The sequence below is a fragment of the Anguilla anguilla genome, chromosome 15 (genome assembly GCF_013347855.1).
Source record: "Anguilla anguilla isolate fAngAng1 chromosome 15, fAngAng1.pri, whole genome shotgun sequence".
Lineage (NCBI taxonomy): Eukaryota > Metazoa > Chordata > Actinopteri > Anguilliformes > Anguillidae > Anguilla > Anguilla anguilla.
In genome coordinates this window covers 33963803-33986853 of record NC_049215.1, presented here as the reverse complement: position 1 = coordinate 33986853, position 23051 = coordinate 33963803, and the positions used below count along the sequence as shown (strand labels likewise).

Here is a 23051-nt window from a genome sequence, read left to right as displayed (position 1 = left end):
ACGAATGAACCGCTTTGACAGGCTCCACAAGTACCCAGTCTCAAACAGTCCACAGCCTGCCCATGGCGATTCCGTCACAAGGCAAATGCTTCGTTATCCACAAAGCAAACATAAAAGAAGTATACCAAAAGGCACGTCACGGCTCTACACTTGAAGCCTCCAGCAAGCATTTTACCAGCCGTCAACGACAACAAAAGCCTTTAATTAATTTTTCTCATTAGCCTAATAAATAATAATCTCAAGACATTTATTCACGAACGAGCAGAAGAATTAATCGCATCACTTAAAAAAAGGAGAAAATCCATTATTTCTATTTGAAGGTTTGTACCACGGGAGACGGTAAATTTCACTACAGGCCTACAAGCGTAAACCTTTTCAACACGGTTGGTGAAAGCATTCGCACACGGTGACAAGAAAATGCCAAAATATTTTCACGAATGTAAGTTGGTTTATGATTGCCATTCACCTTTTTTCCAACTTCAGTTAGAAACCAGTCAATAAAGCAGACCCGTTAATCTACAGTAAATTGACGAACCAAATCTGCGCCGACTAAAATAAAAAGCTTTCGCACAGACGTGAAAGAACCGTTGGTCAAATTAATTTCATATCGCAGCCAGGTCCCGAACGAGAGTGGCGCGTGACAACGGCTAACGGCGGAGTAGCACAAACCAGCGGACAGAGAGAAAGCCAAGGGCATGTATTAATTTATTAATAGCTAATAAATGTCATATAACTGTCATATATGCTGCTGTTTTCCCTTCTTTTCTGGATCGTTAGTTTGATAGATTGTTGTTACCACTACGCTTTGCCAATATGTATTTTAAAATATGCCAAGCCAATAAATCATTTGAATTCTGAATGTGGGGGGTGGGGGGGGGGCGGGGGGCGGGGGTACAGAATGCGCCGATATGGCAGGCCAACAAAAACACGTTAAAACTTACCTTCACATTTCATAATAAACGGTGGTTATTTCTGGACAATTTTCTCTCAGCACAAGGTCAGAGAAATGGTGTAACAATTTTGGTACACTCCACGTCCAAACATTGAAAAAACGAAGAGTGGAATTTGGCATGCATGGGCAGTTAACCGTGAAACAAACACCACTTTAAAATTTACCAGCCTCGGCCTCAATGGTTCATTCCTGCCTGCAAAATAAAATAAAACAAAGAAAAAAATGAGGCGAGAACACGACGATCAGCTCGCATCAGTATCAACACCTCGAGGGATGCAGATACTGTCCGTTACAAAAATAAAACCCAGTCACTTTGGGTCCCAATTATATTTTTGAATCACATTTCAACCACTGCTTCTGAGATCCAGGAGTGTTGACCTTGAACCAAACAACCTTTCTGAACACAATAAGATAATGTTAAGTACAGTTTCCGTTTCATTTCAGATCAGTATCTAGAAATTAGAATTTTATTCAAATTTTATTAAATTGAATAATTCAATTTTATTTAAAAAACGAAAGAAAAAAAACTGCAGGAACATGCATGTATGCATGCAGGCAGAACACACTGAACATTTTCATCAGGAGGCCAGCTTCACAGATGCAGTAAGGAAGAGCAGAGAACACAAAGCGGGGGTGCTGGCAAGCACTGACACCAAAGAACGAAGCACTGACACCACAACCTGCAGCACTGACACCACAGAATGAAGCACTGACACCACAGAATGCAGCACTGACAACACAATCTGCAGCACTGTCACCAGACAATGGAGCACTGGCACCACAACCTGCAGCACTGACACCACAGAAGGAAGCACTGACAACACAACCTGCAGCACTGACACCAAACAACAGAGCACTGACACCACAGAATGGAGCACTGACACCACAGATCAGAGCACTGACACCACAGAACAAAGCACTGACAACACAACCTGCAGCACTGACACCAAACAGAGCACTGACACCACAGAATGGAGCACTGAAACCACGGAATGGAGCACTGAAACCACAGAATGAAGCACTGACACCACATCCTGGAGCACGGACACCACAGAACTGCAGCTACAGCGCATCACAGAGAACGGAGGGAGTACTGGCACCAGCTTTCACAAGCTTCCTGTTTTTGGCCAACACGTACACCAAGTTCACATACGCCTGTGGCCAGCTACTTTACGATTCAAGGACAATCTGAGGACGAGCAGCTTTGTCCAGAACACCATGGTAAAAAATTGTCTCATTAATGGCACCGGGCTTAATTGTTTCTTGGCAGAATGGCCAAGGGAACTTGCTGTACTTAAAAGTCTGCTTGCAAAATAAAACATTCCACCATTAAGACCAATAAAATTATGTCAAATATTTGAAAGGAAAAAAAGTGCTGCCATTTCCTTTAATAAAAAAAAAAAATTAAAATAAAAAAATAACACTATCTATACAGCATGGCACAATAAAAAAATATATTTTTAAAAAACTGCATTATGAAAACAAACTTCAATTTGACATGCAACATTATCAATGCAATACACAGCAACAGCCCAAAGCAGAAAATAGAAAAGAAAAGAAATACAATGAACAAACACAACAGTGTCACAGAGAGAGAGAGAGAGAGAGAGAGAGAGAGAGAGAGAGAGAGGGGGGCTAATTAATTCACTAACATCCGCTTTATAAAACGTGAAGAACAAATCCAACTGTAATCAGGGGACAGTCTGAAGCCTTGCTTGCAGGAGAAAACGCAGATCAGAGCAGAGGTCAGAGGGGATTCCAACACTGTGGCCAATCACATTTTTACCCCACTCCAGACTATTCTACTGCCGGACATGAAAAAAACAGGGCGCTGCAGGGAAAGGGCTGCGTTCAGCTAGCGGGGTCGGGAGAGCTGCAAGCAACAGAGACTTCCTGTCCATCGCACCCCAAACAGGAAGTGGGTGTCCATTCTTAGCCTTCTTTTTTTAAATATATTTTTTTTGCGGCTCGCGAGCGGGCCTCGGGCCGCTCCTGCTGTACTGGGGTCAGTCTCGGCCCTCGCGGGCGTCGTCTGAGGCAGGGGGGTCGAGCTCCTCTCTCCGGCTGATCCGGGGTCAGTCTCAAAGGCGGTTAGCACGTTAGCGTTGAGGGCGGCGGCGGCCGCGCGGGAGCTCAGTAGACCGTCCGCGGGTGCTTCATGCTGTAGTGCGCCTCCGACGCTGACACGTAGGCCGACTCCGGGAAGAAGTCCTCGTGGAACTCCGCCAGGAACCTGCGACAGACCCAGACACACGGTCACGGGGGGGAAAACACGCCTCACTTCTCCTGGGTTTTTGGGTGGGAAAGTTGTGCAAGTTTTTTTTTTTTTGCAGGCTTTTAACATCTCATTTGCCCAGTGTGGGGAAAAAGCAACAGAAAAGAGAAGAGAAACCGTACATTCTAAATGCTAACCTCTGGCATAACCCACCAAAATAAAATTAAAATAATAATAATTAAAATAAATACATTTTTAAAAGGCAGCAGTATTATTGTCATGTTTTCATACACGAACAGTCAACAGGTACAAAGCTACAGAGAAATGCAGATACTGCAGAGCAGGAGTGAATAAGGCTGGAGCCCCGCCCACTTTCCAGGGTTTAAACAGGAAGTAAACGATTCAGTGTTCCATGCTGTCCACTTCCTGCCTGGCAAGTGAGCTAAATGGAACATTGACACTATTTCACACTATTCTCAGAATGCCTTCATAACCGTGTCATAATGCTTCATGGCATTATAACATGAAAGTGATGAAACTCATTTGTCCAATTTAAATAGAAAATCCTTTTCGTTATTACATATTTGCGCAAGTCTTAAGATGATGATATTAATGGTGGACACAAACGGCAATGAAAGCACATAACTCATACTTTGGAAGTATTTTGAAATTCTCTGAACCGCTGTAATCTCCTGTATTCAGGTCGATAAATGCAGTCTTGAGTCCACAATCTAAGAAAGAGGACGATCTTGTAACAAAACAAAATGGAGGATTTGGGAAGTAGGTTTGAAGTCAGTCAGTCTGTGCAGTTTCCTCCAGAGTGGCTGCTTCATAAGTAAAAACCCCCGCATGCAGCCTGCTGGCGCACACATACCACAGCCCTGTTAGCAGCCTGAGGGGACAACATGCAGTTACAGCGCTTTCAAACTTTACTGCGTACGTTTTTGGCATATTTCTGCCCTGCGACACACTGGTGGAAGCTTTAAACGCAGACCCTCTGATACTGCAATACTGATACTGCCCCAGCGTGCAGCCAGCTGGCGGATGCAATTCCCGCAGGGCTTTGTGATGTCACATAGAAGCCTGTGATGTCATGTTGAGGGGACGGACAGGCTATCTGGCTAGGTTTGTGATGTCACCATGCAAAGCCACACATGGAGGCTTGCACTTCTGTGTTATTTTATTAATTAACACACAAACAACAGCGTGTTTAGATTGCCTGTCTAACTTCAGCCATTGTTTTTATGCATCGTTATGTTTTTAATATAATTAAATAAACTATTTTAACACAACATACTGCAATGACATTATTTATCATATGTTACTTTAATCATTAATTTTACTCTGCTGCAACTGAACTCAACAGAAGCTCCAGCAAGACTGAGCCGGTTTACCCTGCTCTGCTTCCCAGATACGTTTGCTTCCCTTAAATAACCCAATTCAAAAGTCGCAGCGAAATTCTCCAGTCTAATCAAAAATAATCCGGAATGTTCTTAGAGTCTAGAGTTCAGCGAAATCCTCCAAATCTCGGCATCTCATCTCCCGGCCTCCCCGAGCTTAATCTCTCCTCAACAATTATCCTTACGGCTGGATGAATTAAGACCGAGGCCTGGTCTTTCCCTCCCCAGGTCCGGCCCATTACAGCTCGTTAGAAAACAAGCCTGCACACTACCACTGGTGCACTGGGAAGGCAGGCAGGCAGGTGTGGTAACACTGTGGTGCTGGGTAAACAGGATTCAGCCCAGCCCGGTACGGAGGCACGTTGTAATCCACAGATATCACCGGACACCACAGCGCTGCAGGGAGTCCACGGGGAGACTGAGAGAGACTCAGACACGCGCGCGGGATTCGGAATTAGTGCTCACACACACGCATGTACACAACCACGCGCATTGTAACACGGGTACATGCACACGCATACGGACATTCAAATACCAACATGCAAACACAATCATACACACACACACACACACACACACAATCATACACACACACACACACACACACACACACAATCATACACACACACACACACACACACACGCACGCATGTACACAACCACGCGCAGTATAACACGGGTACATGCACACGCATACGGACATTCAAATACCAACATGCAAACACAATCACACACACACACACACACACACACACACACACACACACACACACGCACACAATCATACACACACACACATACACACACACACACACACAGAAATGGCCGCACTCCAAACCACAATCTGAAAGTGAAACTTGAACACACACACACACACACACACACACACACACACACGTGTCACATGGGCTTAATCTCAATCACTACTGCACAGCTGGGAGCTCAATCCCAACATGCATTCATCCACTTGGCTACATCAGAGTCTCTCTTGAAAGCTGTGCTGCTGGAAACAGTGAGATACTTGGGCAGGGAAGCCATTGGTACCCACAGCAGATAGAGCCTTCGGGCTCTGTTGTGCTTTAGCACCCTCTAGTGGCCAGAGCGGGAGGTGCGTTTCTTTGATTAGTGAGGAAAGTAAATCCCTCAGCTGGGGCCGGCTGCAGATCATCATGCAGGATTTAAAGATTAGTGCTCAGAACGCTGCTTGCATAACCACCACCACCCCCCCCCCCAATGTTCTTCACTTCTAATGTGCATTCAGAGGAAAAACACACACGCGCACGCACACACACACACACACACACTACTCTCTGGAGGCAGGAAATCAAGATCAGTTCATAAATAAGAGCCCAGTCTAACGTCTGATCCCTTCATTCAACAACAAAGACCAATTATGTTCCTCCTGTCAATCATCCTTCCTTTAACCATGTGAGAGAAACTGTGAGATTGCGGAGACACAGATGCAGAGACAGAGGAACTACAGTCACTGCATGTCTAACTCCAGGTCTGCTGTACACGGGCAGTCCATTTACCCCGCAGAACTCACTGTCCCAGAATGCAAAGCGGGTAAAAGCCTCCATAGCCCTAACGGATGCATTCAGGGAGTCACAGATGGGTCCTTTCAGCTACATAAAACTGTAATTAAAGTTCCCACACATCAGACTCCAGTCCGGTGAAAACCAAAGGGAGAGGTCTTACCCTCACTACGTACCGTTTAAAAATGCAGCGTTGTGAAAATAAAATGGCGGTCTACGCGCACACTGAGCAGACGTGGAACCCCAGACTCAATCCCAGCATGCCGAGTGCAGCCCTGTTAGGCCATGCCAGCGACTCTGTACACCACAGGGATAGACACATGTCACCCATCCGCGTGGATCAATACCTCCGCCTTTACTCCATGAGCCGCTTCCAGATCCATAAATGCCTCTTGATTACAGTGATAATCCACAGGACCTCGCGGTCTCCAGTCTGGAAGCAGGCTGCAGCTGTACGCAGGAAATCGATGCGTTTCGCACAGCGCACGCGCTCCAAAGGGCGTTTTTATACAGAGGAGTTCATCGCACACAAGCGACACCTCTAAACCCCTCATTAACTCTGGAGAACTCAACCGTAGCCTGCACAGAACTGCAGACAATGTCTTTAAAACTGAACTCGCTGCTTCTCTCTGTCTCTCACTCTCTCTGCATCTCACTATTTCTCTCTGTCTCTCTCACATTCTCTCTCTCCCCCCCCTCAGTCTCACACTCTCTCTCTCCATCTCTCACTCTCTGTCTCTCACTCTCTCTGCGTCTCACTATTTCTCTCTGTCTCTCTCTCTCTCTCTCTCACTCTCACTGCATCTCACTATTTCTCTCTGTCTCTCTCTGTCTCTCACATTCTCTCTCTCCCCCCTCCCTCAGTTTCTCACACTCTCTCTCCATCTCTCACTCTCCGTCTCTCTCTCTCCGTCTCACTCTTTCTCTGTCTCTCTCTCTCACATTCTCTCTCTCTCTCCCTCACTCTCTCTCTCACTCCCCGTCTCTCACTCTCACCCAGTCTCACACTCCCTCTCTCACTCCGTACTACATGCTACAGCACTGAGTTCATTTCAACCTGTCACCGTAGCTCTGCTAATGAACAGCACATATAAACTGTTCTGCCAAATTAACTGATGACTAAACGCTTAACTAGCTACAGGGAGCGCTGGTTCATTACCCAAGCGGATCACAATTCCAGCACGCTCGGTTCAGGTAATTACACACCTGTGAGACACCCTGAACGAGCGGTTCCATGTCATCGACCGATCGGAGTCATCGGCGCGGGGCGGACGGGGACATCTCACAACGGGAAGATTAAAACCGGGTAATTGAAAAACTAAAATGGCCTCCCGAGGAGATCCACGAGGCTCATCCACAGCAGAGCGCTGTTAAAGTGAGCTCCTTTCTCTTTTCAAAACTGGCATGTCTCAGCACCGGCATGAAGACAGGTTCCTGATGGAGAAGTGCAGTGGGTAGAGCTTCCAGCTTCCTGTGTGTGTGTGTGTGTGCGCTAAGTGAGAAAGTCTAAGTATGCTAGTGTGCGTGTGAGTGTGCCTGTGCATTTGTGTGTGTGTGTGTCTGAGTGAGCACGCATGTGAGAAGAAGCACACATGGCTGTGGTAAGAGAGAGCGTTGCGTTAGCCGCAGGAGGTAGTGAATTTGGGTGCGCTAATCTCGCGGTTAGCACAGAGCGGTCGCACCGCGCGGGCTCCAGAAACACACCTGAGGAAAAGCTCCAGGTGTTTGACCAGGGCCTTCAGGTTCTTGTCAGGAATGTGCATCTTCCCCAAGATCTCCGGAAGCTTCACTGGAAGACAAGAGGCAGAAATAACTGCACTGTACAGAACACAAGCGTGCGTACGCCTTTAAAAAGCCCTGTTCCCTCTGGTCCTGGCTCTGTGAAGCAGGCAGGGAACAGGAGAGGGAGCAGGAGAGCCAGAGACCAGAAAACCAGCGCCCTGCGGAACTATGCACGAAACGAACCACAGGTGGACAGAATGAGAAATGGCTCGATTTGCAACTAAAAGGACAGGAGAAAGAGCCAGGGAGGAAAATGTGCTAAAGCGTGAGAATGCACACACACAACCAGCAGAATGTACGCGTTTGAAGGGAGCCTGTGCAAAAATGAGAACAGTTGGGATCAGAAAGCTCGCACGAGTATGAAACCTGGTGCAATGTACTGGTGTACACACAGAGCGGGAGGAGGAGGAGGAGGAGGAGACGCGCTCACCGAAGAGGCGCAGGAGGTGCTGGGAGCCGTACATGTACGATGGTGGGGGGGGCTGGTCGCTCTGGGGGTAGTTATCGGGCGTCAGCTTCCAGCTCAGGACCTGAGGAGAGCGACAGAGCAGAGCTTCACCATGAGGGGAGGGGACTACCCACCCCCACAGCAACAGAAACAGAGCCTGCGTTACCCCGGAAACGGCTCAAACATGCAACAGACGCCGCCGCTATTTGGCACCTTCTGAAAGGAGCCAAATTCAGTGTCTCCCTAAACCCATCAGCGACTGGTCCACTGGCTGTCACATGGAAGGTTTAGACCAATCAGCGGAGAGGACACATCCCATCACACAGACTCGGTCTCACCTCGTTGAGCTCGTTGTTTCTCCTGCTCTCCAGGCCTGAGAATACGCAGCTGCCCTCTTTGCTGGGGGTGAGCGGCAGGGGGGAGGAGGAGCCGCTATTCGCAGGGGTTTCTGGGTAAAAAATAGAAGAGGCGGGGCATCGGTCAGACACCTCATAACCCTCACAAGAGTCATAAAGCCAGCATGACAGACAGACCAGCATTCTGCCTTTTAACCCTTTAAGGTGTGAGATCACAAATACGTGATTAGACAGTTGTTAACTGGATATTCTACCGCTGATGTCACAATCAAAAAGCACTGGTGTTCTAGAACACCGATTTAGGATTTTGAAAAAACATTTCAATAAACCTAACTCTTCGAAGAGTTAAACTGAGCCATGCAAAACCCAGACTGTATATGAAATCAATCGCTGATGTACTGCACGTCGCCCCCTACAGGCCAGACAGAGTGTGGTGCGGGTTTGGTGCAGTGGTGGGGGACGTACTCTTCTCCAGACTGAGGAAGAACTTGGGGAGGGGGGCGGGGGTGTCGGTGTGCCGGCGTTTGGGCTGGGGGGAGGTGCCGCTCTCGGACAGCCTCTCGCTGCCGGACGTGTGGCGCGTGGAGCGGCGGAGCGACTGGGGCGCGTCGGGGTCGCCACGGCGACGCTTGGGCGTGGACGGCTCGCTGAGCGCCGGCTGGCTGTCCGAGGACTGCGGGGTGAGCGGGTTCATCCCGGGGGGGCTGGGGGAGCGCTCCCGGAGACACCTGCGGCCACGGGACGAAGAGGAGGAAGAGGAAGAGGAGGAGGGGTCACCACAAGGCAGGGATCTGGCAGAGAGCAGCCACACTGCACACTTTCCTTACACTCAAACACAGAGAGAAACAGCCACACTGCACACTCTCCTTACACTCAAACACAGAGAGAAACAGCCACACTGCACACTCTCCTTACACTCAAACAGAGAGAGAAACAGCCACACTGCACACTTTCCTTACACTCAAACACCGAGAGAAACAGCCACACTGCACTTTCCTTACACTCAAACACAGAGAGAAACAGCCACACTGCACACTTTCCTTACACTCAAACACAGAGAGAAACAGCCACACTGCACACTCTCCTTACACTCAAACACCGAGAGAAACAGCCACACTGCACTTTCCTTACACTCAAACACAGAGAGAAACAGCCACACTGCACACTTTCCTTACACTCAAACACAGAGAGAGAAACAGCCACACTGCACACTTTCCTTACACTCAAACACAGAGAGAAACAGCCACACTGCACACTCTCCTTACACTCAAACACAGAGAGAAACAGCCACACTGCACACTTTCCTTACACTCAAACACAGAGAGAAACAGCCACACTGCACACTTTCCTTACACTCAAACAGAGAGAGAAACAGCCACACTGCACACTCTCCTTACACTCAAACAGAGAGAGAAACAGCCACACTGCACACTTTCCTTACACTCAAACACAGAGAGAAACAGCCACACTGCACACTTTCCTTACACTCAAACACAGAGAGAAACAGCCACACTGCACACTCTCCTTACACTCAAACACAGAGAGAAACAGCCACACTGCACACTCTCCTTACACTCAAACACAGAGAGAAACAGCCACACTGCACACTTTCCTTACACTCAAACAGAGAGAGAAACAGCCACACTGCAGTGAAGCCACAGGCGTCTCTGCTTCTTCATTCACTGTAACTGAGAAGCCCCAGCAAACGGCTCGGAATTTACACCGCTTTTTGGAAAGGAGCCATAAATTCCACTTTCGCTAATGAAATTCCACTTTTTCCTCCTAAAATTCCATCGGCACAAAGCAGACTAAATGAAATGAAGCGGCTGCCCTTGTGCGTACGGGCTACAGCATTCACTCACCGCGTCCACAGAAAACTGCTCCTTAAAGAGCGATTTAAAAACGTCAACAATCTCACCCCTCATTTGGGCGATTCATCACGATGCCACACACACACACACACAGGTGGTATGTGGCCTAGGATATTGTGCGTCGGGATCTAAACGAGGCTCTGGGGAGGAAGCTCATTAAGGAGAAGCACTGCCTATCTGCGCCCAGCAGGGGGAGCCAAATCACAAGGATGCGATTCCAGACAAATAAAGAACCCTCTTGCATAACAATACCATTCCCATGGCAAGGCTCTCTTTAGTTTGAACTGTTGGAGAAAACAGTACATCAGGCCCTTATTTTTCATTTTTCTTTTTTCATTACACCAAGCCCAGCATGTACAAGGTGGCTATTGTGCAACTGTTGACTGGACAATAACTCTGAACAAAATACTTCCCTTTGCAACCAAAACCACTAATAAAAAGTTGGACACATTATGGTCGTATTAGATTACACACAAAAGGCAATATTACGAACACTTCACGGTTGGTTAAACATGGACAGTCTCTTACGTCATTGGTCAAACACCGTCTCTAACACAAGCGATTCTTACATACTGGAACTTGCAGTTACATCATTGGTCAAATGCTCTGTCACTCACACAAGCGGTTCTCACCTGCTGGAACCAGCAGTGGTGTCCCTGATGGGCAGGAAGAGTTTGGAGGAGCTGACCTTCTTGAACTGGGCCTGCTCGTAGGGGTAGAGGAGGATCATGGGAAGGGTGAAGTCGAAGGTGATACGCAGCCCGTCCACCATCTCCTTACAGAGCTCCTCACTGTGAGCAGAAATACAGACAGACTTCAGCAAGGGGCACGAGCCACCTTTCATGACACCTCACTCACAGCACCATGTAAAACTGACACGCTAAATTTACCACAACCAGTCACACTGACCAGTACACAGAGCCCATTCTATAAGGACCAATAAGGACTAGCTGAGGTCAGCAGCTCTTACTGTTCTTTTTCATTTCTGATCCTCAGATGGATGATTATGCATATGCTATAACACAGTAATGAGAGGGATTCTGGTTTCCAGGGTGTACTTGTTAGTTTACAGAGGTCAGAGGTCAAGGGCGCTCACTTTTTCTCAGGGGGCACGTAGTGCGGGTTGAGGTTGGTCTGAGTGGCGCCCTGGTGGTGGCGGTAGCGCTCGTTGGCGGAGAAGGCGGCGTTGATGGCGAAGTGCTTGACGTACGACTCCAGGATGTTCACGATGTTCATCTGGCAGGGCAGCTTGACCAGCTGAGAGACGGACACACGGAACAGCAGTCAGGTCACATGACTGCACACGGCACCCCACAGTCAGGTCACACGACTGCACACGGCACCCCCACAGTCAGGTCACATGACCGCACACGGCACCCCCACAGTCAGGTCACATGACTGCACGCACCACCCCGCAGTCAGGTCACATGACCGCACACACCCTCCCACACTCAGGTGACATGTATATACACACACACACACACACACACTTTATTTATTTTTTTAACATTACCACCCACCCACACACTAAATCTCACTAAACAATTTGGCAGAGCAGGGGGGTCACAGTTCCTGCTGGTTTCATTAGCCCCAGCAAACAGATCTGCTATTCCAATGTCTCACAGCAAGCGGTTTAAGATCTGTTCCCTAGCAGGGCTGTAGCAGGACCTGGGAATGGCTACGGTCAAAGACAGCAACCATCATGCGGTCACACACACCCGCTGATCACATGACGCGGTTACCTTCTTCCTCTTGTTGATGTAGTAGCAGTCATCCTCCAGCTTCTTCTTCAGGACCTCTGGGATCTCGATGTTGATGGTCTTATCCTCTCCGCTCTTCTCCAGCCACTCCCGTTTGGCGTGAGTTTCCTGTTCCTCCTTCTGAGAGACGCACAGCCATCAGATCCCCGCCAATTACACTCCAGCCAACAGGGCGTGGTCACAGTGCGCCAAAACAAGTCACTATCACTTAATGTCTGCATGACCTAAAGCAGCGGTATCCAACCCTCTCCCTGGAGATCTACAGTCCTGCAGGTTTTCATTTCAACCCTAAAACGGCACATCGGACGCTACAAACTAGCAGCCGAACAAGATCTCTAGCTGTTGAATGAGCTGTGCTTTGTTACGGCTGGAGTTAAACCCTACAGGACGGTAGATCTCCAGGTGCTGATGAGCTTACCACTCCAACTGACGTGTGCAGAGCCTGTGGGCTATCAGTGCGGCCCAGTTTGAATTTGACCACATCATCTCCGTTTTGAATTCATAAGTAATATCACGTAAGACTATCGATATTTTATTTTCTGATGTATCCGGAAGCGATTTCCAGCGGTCATTCTGGTCACAGAAACATTTGGGGCGGTGCTTTAATTCGCGGAGCGTTACCATTTCCTCAGACGAGTCGCTCTCCTCGCTTTTTAAAGACTCCGGGTCCTCAGAGTCGTCTTCGTCGCTGTCTCCAGAGGACGAAATCAGAGCTGAACGGCGAGAGAAGGAAGAAAAAAAAAAAAGAAAAATCAGGCTCTCTGAGAAACGCAGGCACACACAAATGGCTTCGGTAGCGAGAGGTTCTCGGAGAACTGCAGGGTCACAGGGAGGGGGGGGGGGGGGCAGTGACTTCAAAGCACCCGCGTGCAGTGAGACCGCGTTGGTTCTCTCACAAGAAAAGCCCTCACAAATCCCTGCATAAGCAATTTTCACACACAGCTCTATAATGATTAATTCTAAATCAAATATTACAATATTATGTACAGCATTGACTATATCCAGATGGGACCCTTTTTTCCCCGTCAGTCATTCCAAAATATTTTTTTTGGGGGGGGGGGGGGGGGGGGGGGGGGGTGGTAATCCTCGTAATGTCCATGTAGTTTGTTTGGTCACACATCACTGTAAAAACAATATAGAAACTTCTGTATCCTGGTCCCTCCTTTGCTTCACCAGACACACGCGCACACACACACACCACGCATGCACGCACACACACACACACCCATTCCCCACGGCTTTAGAGACGGTGCGGGCCCTGCTTTATCACAGGCGGCTGGTGCAGTTTAAGAGATGAAGTGTTCTCGGGCACGTCTCCTCCCACGGCTCCTCTCAACAGACAGAAACTCCGAAGCGATGGAGACAAGGTCATCAACTCCAATAAATAAGAGAGAGGGGGGGGAAAAAGCACGCTCCACCGGCTCGCTACGCATTCCCAGGGCCTTCTGGGAATTCCGGCGAGAGCGGCACTCTCCCCACATTAATAACGGCGTCCGTCCGTCTGTCTGTCTGTCTGTCTGTCTGTCCGGATGGCGCTCCAGCTCGTCTGATCGAGGCGAGGAGAGCGAGCGGACGGACGGACGGACTTTTGGCATTTCAGCTCGGCAAAAAAACGTCAATAAAAAAAAAACAGCACGAGAACAAGCCACTTACGGGAACAACACTAAAAGGCCAGACAGACGGGCTTGTTAAAAAGTTTCAGGAGAAACTCTTGTCTGCACGCAGCCGCTCACGCTCCCATTAAGATTCCAGTCTGTTCCGAGCAGCTGTGGTTTTCCATAGGATTCTGTGCCAGTGCATTTCACACGGTGAGAGGAACTTACACGGACTCAAAACTTAATAAATAATTTCTTCCGCAGAAATGACCAAGACACAGTGCCCTCAGGATCACAATATTAACATGGCGTATTAATGGAATATGAAGCCTGTTATAAATACCAGAACACACTTTAGTAATCTAGTCCGAGACATATAGAGATATTTACAAAACCACAGTCGTCGTATCATCTCCAGTACTTTTATATACTGAGGTCCTGTGGCTCCATCCATCCCCACATAAACCCTTTTCTCACTGAAGAAAATGTCCTCTCTCTTCTGTCAGGCAAACGAGATGCACCTGGGTAAAGCATCATACACTCTAAAAACACAAGGCTGCTCACAGTCAGCGGGCCTGAGACTCTATGAAATGCATCATAGTCCTTCAAAACAGACTCACTGGAGCAGCCTCTCACACAAAATTCTGTGCAAACTCCTACCCCACAGTCCCAGCCTCAATGAGGTAAGACTTCACTCTGTCTATTTTTATTTAAAGCAGATGTGAGAGGTCTTGGTGCATTTGCACATGTCACATTAGCTCTCAGACATCAGCATTTTCAAAGAGCAGGTGATGAAAACTGAAAAGCACAGAAAAGGACCTCACACAGAAACATATGTTCACCCATGAGCTCGTATATTCACATGCAAAGAAGAGAGAACCTGCCCACTATAGAACAGGCAACCTGCCCGCCATAGAACAGAGAACCTGCACACTGCAGAACAGAGAACATGCACACTGCAGAACAGAGAACCTGCCCACTACTACAGTACAGAGAACCTGCACACTACAGAACAGAGAACCTGCCCACTACTATATAACACAGAACCTGTCCGCTACAGAACAGCGAACCTGCCCATTATAGAACAGAGAACCTGCCAGCTATAACTCTGGCTCCTTCAGCAAAGCTATGGTAAGTTATGTACTGCACTCTGACACTCTCAGCCACAGAGGGCACTGGTGATTGGCTAGCCCATGATGGCCAGCCACATGCATAGTGACTGTAATGTAATCCCCTAACCCCCCCCCAACCCTCTCTCTCTCCCTCCCTCCCTCCCTCCCGCCACCCCCCCCCCCCCGGCAGAAACACTTACAAGAAGCATCACTGTCCTCCTTCTCTTCAGGTAGGGTTTTTAACACTGAGTCAACACCGGGCAGACGACAGCGTCGTTTCTTCCATCCCTTTCTCCTCCTGCTCGAGAGAAACGCACAGTCAGTCACCGAGAGAAAGAGAGAAACGCACAGGTACCACTCACCTTTCCAAACCAACAGAGCTGTTAACCCCATTAAAACCGGTGGGTCAATCAGCACTTTCTGTGGATCATTCAAAATGTTTCATGTTTTCGGAAAAGTTGTTGCTTGTGGTATCAGCTGTAATCTCTGGAGAACTGCTGTTCAAAGACTCCCAAAAAAAACTTGTTTCAGCTCACAGAGCACAACAGTGAAGGATCAGAAATAACTTACAGAAAAAGATCTGACAAGCCAGTCTGAGCAACACAGCAGACCAGGAGTGTGCAACTCAATTCCTGAAGGGCTGTGTAAACGCTGTTTTTTTGGGGGAGCAAAATCAAGTTCCCTCCCATAATTCTATGAGCTGTATACGGCAATGCTGGCTCGAGCTGGTTTATGCCAACATCACCTCACAGTAACAGGTTTTAACCAAGGACTCAACCGCAACAGCTGTAGGTTGTGATTTCCGAAACGTTGCCGTACTAGGAAACGACTGGGCTAAGGTAAATAACAGAAGATGGCACTGTCCTTGCACTCCCGGGGGGAAAGAAAGAAGTATGGGGGGGGGGGACATTGATGCAAACGGAACGGACATGCATTCACTTCTAGGCACAGGGCACACTTACATGCGAGCCACTGCTTTGCGTGCCAGTTTACGCTGTAATCTGCGGTTTCCGTCGGTATCGCGGAGAACATGATCCTCTGCAGCCCAGCGATCCCAGCTGGAAGACAACATCAAGCACCGTACATTGGCCTTTTCGCGCTTCATACACAAGTAACTAAGCAACAGAGCCTAACTGCACTTAAAGTGCTAGTTATAGGAGACCAAACGGAGAACGTTCCTTTAATCAGAAGCCACTGGGTATTTCACAGTGTAAGACAAGTAGCAACGTACATTTAAATACACAAGGAAATACACTGTATGACATATTGCCATGGATAGCACAGCAGGGCATTAATACTTTAATTGCATTTTCACATACAATTCGCCTGTGATTTACGTGCAATCTAACTCAGGCGTGGAAGTTTGTATAGTTCACTTGCAGTAGCATGCCGAACAAAACAAATTGCTTTCACAGTTTTCTTGAGCAATTGCGATTTACATGCAAAAGGCGTTCTCTGGAGAATACAGATACGATGGTAGCCTACTAGTGCGTTAAAAGCAGTAGAGCATGTGGTCCAATCTTTCCCGAAAAGGACCGGTGTGGATGCAGGTTTTTAATTTTTTTTTTAGCTCTGCACTAAGACACCTGATTCTACTTATCAAGTCAGCCTTTGATTGAGGGTCCATGCCTGGTTAAATCGTTCAATCAGGTGTTGTAGCGCTGGGCTCACACACAAACCTGCACTCACACTCTTACCGGATAAGACTGGACAACCCTGCAGCAGAGAAAACACGTGAACACTGTTGCTCTGCAACATATCCAGAGAATAAGAAACGTCTACGGTGCACTAGTTCCCTCGCAAACATGTGGACAGACAGCGTGAATCGAATGTCCAATCTCAACTAAGGTAGCTAGCTAGCTAACTAATTAATTAACGGCATCACTGCGTTTTGAGGGCTGTTGAGATCAGGCAGCGAGTTCAACCGGTCTTACCTTCTATTCCAACCATTGAAGTGAATTAGGTACTCTGGGACCTTCCTACCCCGCTCATCTTTTCCAACTACAACGTCAACAACCTGAAACATAAAAATAACATAAGACACACAGCTAAGCTAAACTGTCTTGCTAAATTAGGTCGGCTAGTGTAGTCTAAATTATGTTTTATCGCTGGAGTTCAAAAAAATTACAGAAAACAGTGAAGCACCCTAGCCAGCCATTTTAGCTACCGTTAGGTGGTGCTAGCCAACAAGCCACACCTCGAAACATAATATAATATGAGTAAACTAATCATTAATATTGCGAAGGGAAAACGCTAACGCTGAACCTGTGCAACTACGTAGAAAGCTACCAAGCGTTAGCCGACTAGCATCCTAGTTGGCTAGCATTACAACAAACAGGCCCAACTGCCCGGCAGTAAGCAGGCATGAATCAAACAAACCCTAGCCTAGCATAGCACTAGCTAGTCGTCATCTCAATGCAATGCCTCACAGCTAGGTAATAAACATTAACTACCTGCGACCTTTTCGAGAAACGCCTATATAACGTTATAGTAGCTAACTAAAGTGGGCGACGAGCTAAGTCCATTTCAATCTTATTATGATTGTCAGGTTAGCTAGCTAGCAATCGTAGTTAGCTAACTGATATGGTTGCGCATAACTGCCCGTAATATCAGCCAAGGGTATGGTTTTGTTAAGAATTAGAACTGGAATAAAAATATAGCTAACGTTAGCTTTGCTAGTGAGCTAGCAAGCAGTCTCGTGGATCTTGGCCCACTGAGCTAACTAGATACAATGTATCTTGTGGTTCTACTTACCTTTGCATCATATAACACTTTAGCCTTTGTGGGATCTGGTTCGAAACAGAGAACTTTTTCTCCTTTGTGAAATTTAAATTTCATTCCCCGAGAGTTCATTTGTTCATCATGGCTAGCAGGAGAGGAGGAATCTAGACCCCCACTCCTTAACCCTTTCACCGCCGGGTTTTAATCCTGATCCTGAAAAAAACTGGAGCTGGAGTTAGGAAATACACCACCAACTTGAAACGCGGCACAGTGAAGTTAAAATGGCCCTTCAAAGACACCGTAGGAACCCATGTGTGCTTGAGCTAACGCGCGGTCCCTAGAGTCCCGGTAAGAGAAACCTCTAGAATCTACTCAGGAGCTGTGTATGTTCGAGTTATAATTAATTGGTATTCGTAGTTCTCATGTGCGCTTATTTGCCACGGTTATGACTCGGAAATATAGACTAAAAGTTATAACAAGTGATGCAGCCGAATTTGCCCAAAGCTTCCAAATAACGAAGATAAACAAGCGTAGAATGTTTGTACTTGTAATCGAACTTTATTGTTATAATATACACGTTCCCATGACCCTCTCGGACAGGGTGGATTTGGATTGTATTTCGATACATCGACTAATCGAAGCACTTGAATAAAGAATTGCCTAATAAATGTCTGCTTGCTTGCAGCCCTCACTTAAACAGAAATTCTCAACGACACCGTACTCATTGTACTGCTCGACTGCACAGCTGATGTTCCCGCGGTTCTTGGATAGCCTGGTTATGAGGTTTGGCTGTTGTTGTGGGGTGTAACCACTCTGAGTATAGCCGACATCATTACCCGATATTTATATAAACTCGTCATATTATAAGTAATTTAACCGAATCAAATGCGCACTTTCAAGTTCAATTCAAACAGAAAAACGGAGGAGACATTTAAAACGTCTAATCCCTTATGCTTGTTTTTAAAAAAAGAAAAACATTTATTACCCTCATTTGAAATCGAATGATTTCTAAAATGAAGCATACCACAGTAGGCCCAGATTAACGCCACAAAATAAATGAAATAATCCACGGCCAACGAATACATATGGATTGCATTATCTCTGCTGAAATGTAAATTAAGTGTGCTTTTAAAAAACCAAGAAGAGGGGATAATGCGATCTACATTTATCTCCTCCCTTCTGCTTGGTTTTTTTGTCCCAACACATTAAATTTACGAAATTTTCAGCAGAAATAATGCAATCCACATGTTTTCCTTGGCGCTGCATTATCTGTGGTGTAATATAAATTGAATGTGACAGTTACACTTAAAGTAACATGTTATTGTTGCTTGCATTTTATTATAAAATGCATTTTATTTTTTGGTTGAATTTGTAATTGTTTTCCGTCTGTATTGCTGTGTCATCAAATTTCCGATGCTATTTCCGGAAGTATATTTAACTTATTTGTAAAGGTGCTGTTTACCCATTTATTTATAACCAATTTGGAAACCTGGTTTGGCTTTGTATCAGCCCGCTGTTCACAGGCAAGAATAAGTACATCAGTTCTCATAATTATAGGAGCTCTCGTGTTATAACTTTCTGCGATAATCATAAAGGAGGGTTTGGGGAAGTATAACAGACTCTTCTATGTACTTAGTCTTAGATAATAAAACAAGATATAAATACATGCATATGACCCCCCTGTCCAAATAACATTTTCAATCATTGAAATGTCAATGTAGTTTTAATTGTTCTATGTTTTTTTTTTTTTGTTTTTTTTTGCAGTGGAAGTAGGCCTATTCTGTCTTTTCTGGTGCTTCTGTAAATTATTATAAACTATGAAAATGTAGTCAACTCTTCACGTTCACGAACTGCATGGCTGAATGATGCAATGCTGTGATAATAATTGTTATACCGACCAGCGATGCAAGAAAATGCAAGTTTAATAATCTCTGTTCATCATTCATGCTTTCTGTGTTGCTTTCTTTAACGAAAGGTTATAGGCTACTCGGCTACAGTGCATAGAGAGAACGCCATCGAACAGCTGGAAAAAGAATTACAATGTGTAATTTTAAAGTGCTCTTGCGTGATTTATCTGAGACTAGCGTCAAATTTGTGATTCACTGTTATCGTGTTCTTTGTGGGAATGTTTTCGCTACAGCTTGTTACGTCCTTACGTTCGTTGATCTGTCGAAAATGCAGCACAAACCACTAGATGTCGCTCTGTATTTGAACCTGAAGCTAATCGGGTTGCATATCTCGTGTGACGAATAGCTTTCTGAACTGTGGAGGAAATCCAATGGTTGAACTATAAAGTACATAATTGGAAACATTTTCTGAAGTACATATTTTGAAGAATTATTTTCAATCTGGTGAAGAACTAATAATAAAAAAATATGTCATGTCAAAGTCAGTTGACCTTAAGACTTTTTATTCCTCCCAGATGTTATATACCACTTTTACTTTAGATTAAATATAATGTAAAATCAAATGTGCCTGTGACATACATTAATTAAGTATACCATTATTTTATATGAATAGAAAACATAGTGTTTATAAAATGTCTTACATGAGGAGATGACAAAAAAGGGATTAATAAATATTGAACATCTGGTAATATTTTTCATGTGATGATATGCAAAATCACTTAAAGAAATGTGTTAAGGCTATCAATTAAAACATGCAAAAGACAATAACAGAAATTATTGCAACAGGTGCATTGTGGGTTGCATAATGAAAATCTGCACAACATACATGGAATTGTGTGCAATCTGTTTTGATTCTTGAAATTGAACATAATATTTAGGTTCAGGTTATGCATCTTTTGTCAGATCAATAAGTTTAAAAACCTTTCTAAAATAAGATGCCTTTGGCTCCACCGGTTTCTTTATGTTTATAATAAGATGCTATAAGAATAGAGCATGGCTTTTGAAGTGCAGAACTTGCTTCACTTAAATTATCCCATGAGAAACATTTTTTCTCATTTTTTCTCAGTTTGTTTCCGCCTCAGGGCAGCTGGTGGACGTGGAGCTGTCCTACACAAGTCTATGGGTCACTGAGTCGCCTTTTAGTGCATGCTGCTGACTGACACTACTACACTGCATGACCAAAAGTATCTGGACACCCCATGGTCTGGTGGCTATTTTTCATGGTTTGGGCTAGGCCCCTTTGTTCCAGTGAAGGCAAATGTGTGCATACTCCAGAGTGCAGTGTTCAGCCTTTACACGTCACAGTGATATAGAAATGTGCTATTGTGGCTGCGCTCCTGAACAATGAGTCACCTGAACTTCCCTAGTAGGCTTAGAGTACATGCATAGAACAGAAACACTGCACCTCACCCATCTACACACATTTCCATTCCTCAGAGTACAATGTTCAGTGTTAAATCAACTCTTACAGAGTACATATGCTCCCTACTGGACTCAGATATACTTTGGTAGATTTGAATCAACACTGGACATTTTTTACTCTACTTTAACTCCTTTTCTTTTTATAGCCTTTCTAAATCATGTTTGATTGACTATTGATTGTCTGTTTTGGTGGTTGGTTGGTTGGTTCAATGACGCATTTCCTCATTGGTCAATCTAGTCAGTTTGTCAAGTCAGTCAATCAAAATAGTAGTAAGTGGGACAGGAGTATATGATAAGCTCATTCATTTGATGTGAATCTTTTTTTTTTTTTTACACTATTTGGAAAGCTTTTATTTCTGGGGTTATCAGACGTGCTGGAAGTAGGTGGACGGTTTTAATGTTTGCACACACTGGTTTGGAGTGTTTTATGTTTTCCCACTGCCTGGAATCATGTCAGAAGAAAAAAGCGTATTCCCAATGGATTTGCTCGGAAGGGGAGCAGGAAACAATAAAAAAAAGAAAAGCTTTTCCCAAAACTTTCCGTTCAGACTAGCGTATTTGTAGCTGACAGGCTACAAATCGGGGAGGCAGATTGCTTGCTGAAAATAATAACGGTCCTAAACCTGTTGTCATGATTGAAAAGCTTCTCATTTTTTGGTAATATCACCCAACCCCAGCAGATTGCTTTTTTTTCTGCATTCTGTCTAATGTAGTAACATTGCTGTCATATTGATTTATTGACCTTGTTAAAAACACATCACATTACGTTAAATCTTACTAGTCATAAATAGGGTGTCAGACATTAGATTTAACATTAAAAAAAAAAAAAAAAAAAAAAAATTTTCTGTTATAACTGGAATGGTTTCATTTGAAGTGCATAAAGGTAGAACCATGTTAACTACATTCAAGTGAGTAAGTTAGGTATTTGTCTCTCCTTTGTTTCCATAGAGACAAACGCAGCCAGCCATGCACGTGCACGTGCACGTGCACAGTCCTGGCTCTATGGAGACATACGACACAACCAATCTTCATCTGAACCTAAAAAAAATTTGAACATTGTATGACATCACAGTGGTCTTTTACTTGTTTTTAGCATTTCTATAATGTTTACAATGCGCCAGAGATGTGAACTTATGCAACATTTCATTATTAGCTATTGATCAAAACGTCCCCTCTTTGGCAGTGTAGGCCTGCAGAACTGCATCTGACACGGTCACTATCAGATCTAGCACATTTTTCCACAGTGGCCCGAACGGTCTGGCAACCGTCTTGTCACCACTGTCATCATGCTTGAGTGTCAGTTTGCTGAGCCTGGGAGATTCAAAGTAGTGACATTTAACCTCTCTGTGCACCATTGTGCTTTCTTCCTGGAGCTTGGAGGAATCAGAAAAGCAGAACAAACATCGAGTCGCTGCTAATTTTTATAGCTTATAGCGAACGTTAGCTCAAGATGTGTTCAAGCTAAAGAAAATCTTGCATGCCCTGGTTTCACAGTATATAAAGAAAAAACTCAACAGCATATGTATGATAATTTATGAATGTGTGATTAAAATAATAAATAATAAAATACCTGGAACTAAATTAATAATTTTGTATGTGGACACTAAAGTGGACCAAGAAGACTTAAAGAGCTTGCTTTGAAAAGAAAATTTGCATGCAGATGAATTAAAGCCTTTGAATTGGCTCTTGAGGTAATTTATGCACTGTGTAAATTTATACAGCCTTTCATGCTGGCTGAAAATATGGACACTTACAAGAAGTGGTTTTTATTTATATATAAACAATTACTGCATTCAAACTTGAGTGTGAATTTATCAATATATTAATCATCAGTTCAATTGTTTTGTAGAAAGTCCCTTTTCCTTGTAAATGTCTCAATGGTCACAATAATAATGCAAAAAAATGAAACTTGTTGAGGTCCTTCCAGACAGAATTAGATTCTATTTTATGGACCTACAAGTGTGTTGAGTGATAC

The 23051-nt window shown here is 45.2% G+C and overlaps 1 protein-coding gene across 3 annotated transcripts; it reads right to left on the bottom strand.

Moving 5' to 3' along the window:
• Nucleotides 1-2084: 2084 nt before the first annotated feature.
• LOC118214277 (male-specific lethal 3 homolog) lies at nt 2085-18032 on the bottom strand. Of its 3 annotated transcripts, XM_035394124.1 has the most exons (13): nt 17781-18032; nt 16961-17043; nt 15989-16084; nt 15227-15324; nt 12941-13032; nt 12302-12439; nt 11656-11816; nt 11192-11350; nt 9154-9416; nt 8671-8780; nt 8315-8414; nt 7807-7891; nt 2085-3185 (listed from the first exon to the last, which is right to left on the bottom strand). In XM_035394124.1, exons 1-13 carry the CDS (start codon nt 17877-17879, stop codon nt 3086-3088), a joined length of 1584 nt encoding a protein of 527 aa, XP_035250015.1. In that variant the 5' UTR covers nt 17880-18032; the 3' UTR covers nt 2085-3085. The 3 variants fall into 3 exon arrangements, with proteins under 3 accessions (XP_035250015.1, XP_035250016.1, XP_035250017.1); XM_035394125.1 differs by lacking the exon at nt 16961-17043; XM_035394126.1 differs by lacking the exons at nt 16961-17043; nt 17781-18032 and adding an exon at nt 16466-16588.
• Nucleotides 18033-23051: the final 5019 nt, after the last annotated feature.

Coding starts and splice junctions, on each gene's coding strand:
- LOC118214277 (XM_035394124.1), bottom strand. CDS start 17,879: ATGAACTCTCGGGGAATGAAATTTAAATTTCACAAAGGAGAAAAAGTT. Junction 8,415..8,670: donor GAAACAACGAGCTCAACGAG/GTGAGACCGAGT, acceptor CGCTCTCCTCAG/GTCCTGAGCTGGAAGCTGAC. Junction 3,186..7,806: donor CACCTGGAGCTTTTCCTCAG/GTGTGTTTCTGG, acceptor GGTCTGTCGCAG/GTTCCTGGCGGAGTTCCACG.